Source organism: Protobothrops mucrosquamatus, unplaced genomic scaffold, assembly GCF_001527695.2.
Source record: "Protobothrops mucrosquamatus isolate PMUCROS unplaced genomic scaffold, P.Mucros_1.0 scaffold992, whole genome shotgun sequence".
Taxonomy (NCBI): Eukaryota; Metazoa; Chordata; class Lepidosauria; order Squamata; family Viperidae; genus Protobothrops; species Protobothrops mucrosquamatus.
The window spans coordinates 31,078-36,978 of NW_015387231.1; the positions used below are offsets into that span (position 1 = coordinate 31,078).

General features: G+C 36.0%; 1 protein-coding gene across 1 annotated transcript in view; it reads right to left on the minus strand.

The window, feature by feature from the left end:
* The window catches only part of LOC107290876 (tolloid-like protein 1), a 117,543-nt gene that overhangs the window by 16,957 nt on the left and 94,685 nt on the right, over positions 1–5,901 (minus strand). Inside the window, exons 11-14 of the mRNA XM_015819814.1 lie at positions 5,662–5,778; positions 4,555–4,700; positions 2,885–3,080; positions 124–249 (exon numbers count right to left, since the gene is read on the minus strand). Of these exons, the coding sequence (XP_015675300.1) occupies positions 124–249; positions 2,885–3,080; positions 4,555–4,700; positions 5,662–5,778 (585 nt within the window). The remainder of the gene's footprint in view (positions 1–123; positions 250–2,884; positions 3,081–4,554; positions 4,701–5,661; positions 5,779–5,901) is intronic.

Consider the following 5,901-nt stretch of genomic DNA (forward strand, 5'->3'; position numbering starts at 1 on the left):
AAAACCAGCCTTGGCAAGAATGTAAAATTGGGCTTAATGCAGATACAGTACTTGCCATAAAAGCAAGCTATGTAATAAAGCTAAATTGTCTCTGGAACATTGAAAATTAGTACATGCAATTACCTTCACAACTCTTCTTATCAGGCCCAAGCTCATAACCTGGATCACAAGCACACTGGTAACTGCCCAGCGTATTCACACATCGTTGTTCACATCCACCATTGTCCAATTTGGCACATTCATCTTCCTCTGAGAAATAAAAATAGCACTGCATTCAAACATAAACATACCACTTTTTTCTACTGTATTACAATAACAGCAAACTTATAACTTATTTATAACTCAAACTATGATTGATGTAAGCATTTTCACAAAATAGGATACATCTAATAACCGAGAAGACAGGCACACTCCTTTAAGCATATTCTATCAGTCCCAGTTGATTAGACCAGACCAGAAAATTAACTCCACAAGGAGGCTGAAATTATTTTTATTGAGATTGGCTATAATAACAGAATCTTGCAAGTCTGACTGTGTTATACCCATTCCCCCTTTTTATACCCCAGTAAATTGGAGAGGAATCTGCCTGAGCTGCTTCCAAGTGTTATCACATTGCTCTAGATCTAAAAAATGTTTTAGTTCCTTTTCCTAAGTAATAGTTCTTGCATACTTCCATCATGAATATGTTACCCAGAGACTTATTATTCTCTACTTCTGTTAATAATAATAATAATAATAACTGTCAGGAAGTTTCTCCTTAGTTCTAGGTTGCTTTTCTCCTTGATTAGTTTCCATCCGTTGCTTCTTGTCCTGCCTTCAGGCGCTTTGGACAAGAAGCAACGGATGGAAACTAATCAAGGAAACTAATCAACGTTGTTTACATTGATCAGCCAGGGATACAGCTGAGACTGAAATAATATGCTTTGTAATTTCATTTATTCAGAATAAGTGTAAATAATGTATAGGAGAAATTAGCACTAGTTAGGAGGAGTAAAATAAAGCAAAATTTTCCCCCTTAATTACTTAATCAGGGACTTGAAAAATAATAAACTTTGTCAGCTCACCCATAAAACATTTAGAGGGCCAAGGAATACTGACAATACAAAACACTAGGTGAGCATAAGCTCTAGGGCAGGGGTCCCCAACCCCCAGTCCATGGACTGGTATTGGGCTGCAGCATGCCAACAACCGGGCCGCACAAACAAGCAAAGCACCATCCGCGGGATGCAGGCAGCACACAAAACCACGCCCCTCCGGTCCGTGGAAAAAAACATCTCTCCACATAACCGGTCCCTGGTGCCCAAAGGGTTGGGGACCTCTGCTCTAGGAAACAAGATAGCCCCATACTATATTTTTTGTAATTATGCTCTTAGAATGTCCTCTTTCTTCATTCAGTACAGCAGTTTTTGTAGTTATCCATTATCTCATAAGATCTACCCCATAGTTGATTCCATTAACATGTAAGATATTTTTTGATTGCTTTGGACCTGCCCCTATCTGCTTCCCACTGCAGGGAGAGGATTTATTCTTCTGCTCTGCTGATGGTTGCAGTTAGGTTTCAGAGGGTACTTGGTGGAATTCCTGAGTACTTCATTGAGTCGATCAATTAAAACCTCTTGGATTCACTTGAGTTAGAGTTCTCCTGTGGAGGTTCTCTGGAGTTGCCTGAGAGATGGGGTGATTTGATTATCTAGAAAGAGTTTTTTCCCTGTTGACATTGAGGAACTGGATAGAGACAATGGAGCTGTGACTGCATCAGCCTATATTTTAGGATGATGCTCCTTCTTGTTGGTTAAGATCTTCCTACATATGACATAGGTTGGGTTCAAGTGGTGGTAGATTCTTCCTGGAGAGAAGGAATAGTTCCATATGTGGTTAAGGAGACAGTGGCCTGGCACTGATTAAGGATCAACAGAAGAGGAAAGGAAGATTGTTGAGTAGATGATTGCCCTGGATGAAAAGGATTATATGGATCACTTTCAATCAGGTTCAAACCCGGGCACAGTATGGATACAGTATTGGTCATCCTTGGTGAAAATATCAAAGACATTCAATACCTTAAATGCAGGGTATGGGACCCACTGGATGAGGGGTTGTTTCTTGGCACATCTGTTTGCATATGGTTGTTTTATACTTTGATTATGGGTTTTAATTGACTTCTGCTATTTTCTGATGATATACACTGCCCTGAGTTGAGCAGCTGTGTAAATAAATAAATGCTGCTATATTCAATTATATTCAATTGATTCTTGTATTGTATTCATTTAGCTGTATATTCTCATATACAGTATAGAGAGGCTCTATCTCCGCCCTGCTTTAGGCTATCTCCAGTATAATAAACCCTTTTTAGGCTACCTCCAGTTTAATAAACAATCTGAGCTTCAAAAGAATTGTGTTGCGATCTCAGCTTTAAAATGAACTCTTAGCAAAATTAGTGAGAGACGTTGCTCCTAGAAATGCATTCAAATCACTTGGGATCTTCTGGTTTAGGAAACCACTTTATAGTGAGAATAAATGAAAGATGAAAAAGAAACCTGAAAACTCATATATTAAACTAATCTAACAGTCTCAGTAGTGAAGGCTACAGGATTGGGGCAGAAGCAGGAAAAAATGTCTGAACAATAAAATAATCTACATTATTTTATTCTGAGTTTTATCATTAGCAATAGCTATTAAATTTACATGCTGCTTCACAGTGATTTACAGAGCAACAATTTGGGTCCTCATTTTACCAATCTTGGAAGGATGGAAGGCTGAGTCAACCTTGAGCTGGTCAGGATTGAAGGAATCAAACTCCTGGCGATGTGAGCAGAATTAACCTGCAATACTGCATTCTAATCACTGCACCAAATGTAACTACCCCACTAATTGCCCAAACTGTTACCTTTAAAAAAATTAGCAGCAAATCCTGCTTTATTGACTGTTCCATCAGAAACAAACTTCATCCACAGGGTATTTGAGGTAGATCTTATATCTTCAGGTTTATCATAGCCACAAAAATGGCCAATCAAAGGGCTGCTTTCACTCATTCCATCTCGGACTTCTAAATAATCATAGGCACAATTATCATGTCTCTCAATCTGCAAATATAAAATGATATTTGATCAAAATTATAATATGCTAACATATGCTAAAATTATAATATACTAATATTTCTGCTAACAATTTTTAGATTAGCTGTATTATTTAGTTTCTAATATAAAAATATTTGCAGTCTAATTATAAAAGCTTCTTTACACCTCATTAAAACTAAATCAAGGATTTATATTATACTGTTTTCTTGGGAAACCTATTCAAATTCTGAGCAGGGCTTCTTTAAAAAGTAAAATTAAATTGGAGATAGATTATGTTGGCAACAAGAGATGTTTATTTGTCATCCCTGTGGCCAAATATGTATCAAGCTGAACTTAAGGTAGATGCAAAAATCAGAAGTAGGAAGATAAAGCTTGGAAATTCAACAGATAATATATTTTATTGAGCAACAAAATCATTTTAATATGATTTTAATATAATAGATTAGATTGGAATAATTTTTTGCCTTAGGTAAAATTTAGTACAGTAAAAATTCATTTACATGATTCAGTCCAGTGATCTATTGAGACTAGCAATTCTAATTTGGAAGCCATATTTCTTTCATATCTCCAGGAAGCAGGGAAGCTAGTATCTTTAAACAGAGATATTAGTACCACAAGGCTTCCATTCTATAACTGTGCTATTTAAGGGATATTTTATATCTTACTGAGAATATCTTTTCCCTCAGTCCTTAGTCCAGATGAGTTTCATTAAGATGGCTCTTTAATCTTTTGACATTTCTTTAGAATAGAGTTCTGCAACCTGAATTGATTGATTATGAGCTGGATTGCAGTGTGAATTCCTATTATTTTTAACAGCTAATGAAAAGGAAAGAAAGTAGACATACAGTAAAAATCAGAGCTCTCTGTATAAAAACTGTATAAATTTTATTTTACTAAGTTTCATTTATATATTTCTATCTACCTATTTTATAATCCCTGTGTCACAAAGAGAGTTTGGACAATGTTATGAAATATATTTTCCTAGCCTAGATCATAACACAAATCAGAAAAGGTTAGAGTTATAGGCTTATTTAACAGTATGCAATAAATATGGATGCAAATAGAACTACACTGTAGAAAAATTAAAATTATTACAAAATTCATTACAATTTTGATCCCTTTATAAAATACCAGCATGATGTAATTGTATGAAGAGGGAAATGAGAACAAAGAGATTTTAGAAAGAAATAAAAGTCCTACTCCTTAAATAGACTTTGGAACAGGATTAGTTACTTGTTAAAAGAAACTATTGTCACTTTTTAAAACATTCCTATTCAAATAGTGAGATAATATAAAACCCTTTCATCTTTTGAAATTTCTGCAATGAAAAAACTCTCAGTGAGAGGAAATATGAACTACTGTATGGCTTTATGTTCTACAGAGAGTGCTTTGTGTCTATGTTGGCTTAATGAGGATTCCCTTAAATGTCACTGTCAGTTAGCCACGAGATGGTTTGCTCAGATCAGTTAAAAGGCTTTACCTCAAATGCCTGAAAGGTTAATCCGACATTGTAATTCTCTGATACTGCTATTTTCCACACACATTCTTTCATTGGTCTGTAGTCATCGGGATAATTAGGAGACTGGATCTGGCCTTCATTTTTATGTATCTCACCTCCACAAATTGCTAAAGAACACAAAAGAAGAAATGTAGGCTTACTTCCGGTGTTTACATTTTATTTTTAATGAGAAGTTACTTGTGTCTGGAGGACCCATTCAAATGACAAATATGTGAATCCTTCATCAAGTGTTCCTGATCAAATTTACGTTTAAAACTGTATGCAGTGCAATCCACCCACAGTATGTATACTGTAAATTACAGACTGGATAAGAGCCATAGGAAATGACCCAGCAGCTTCAGTGTCTGGGCCAATACCTGTTAATATAGGGGTTTCCCTTTGTTGCCTATGAAAGGGAAATAAATGCTTGGCATGCACAATGGGAAAACTGCAGTGCATGGAAAATTCCCTTCTCATCAGAAAGGAAGCTCTAAGCATGCAAAACTTGGTATGCTGCCACAGTTTGCAGGTTTATTACCACTCAGAAGGGTCCAGAAATATCTACTGAGAGATTAAAACACAAAATAAGATACTTGAAAGTTGTGTAAGATAATAACTATATTACCCAAGTATTCTCTGTGAAAGACATTCGGTAATTATTCAGGGGTTGAATACAAGAAAACATTGATTTGGCCTGGCCTCCATAATGCATACCCACACCTGAACTCACATCTACCCACCCATCCTTACTTTAACACATAAGGCAATCTTCTCCAGTTTGATCCATTATAAGTTTATTGGGTCTGTTATTAATAAGCTTCAGCAAATCTGGCCAGTAGGGAAGACTGCTAATTATCCTAGAAGTAATCTAAATAATTGCTCAAATCTTTCGTCTTTGAACTGTAAAAGCAGTCTGAGGGGAAAAAAATAGCAAGTGATTACCTCAAGAGCCATAGTTTAGTATTTTGGTATTTCCCTTCTTTTCTTAAAATTCATACATTATGCCAAAATGCATGTTCTGCTGAATTTGGGCCATAGATGTTAATTTGGTATAAAAGTTTAACCTAGTTTATTTGCCTAAGGACTCACCTTCATAAATGGCTGCAAAACCTTTTCCTACCCAGTTGCTGCTGCTGCGGAACTCGATCCACATCCTACTATCGCTAGATGTGAGGATGTTTGAGAGTTTATCTCCGCAGAATCTGCCTAAAAAAATTTAAAAAGTGAGACAATGGATTTTAAGGCATCTCTAAAGATGATGCCATGCAGTGTAATATAAACAGTCTGAGATCTAAACTACAGTTCTGGAAGATGGATGGATGGATGGAT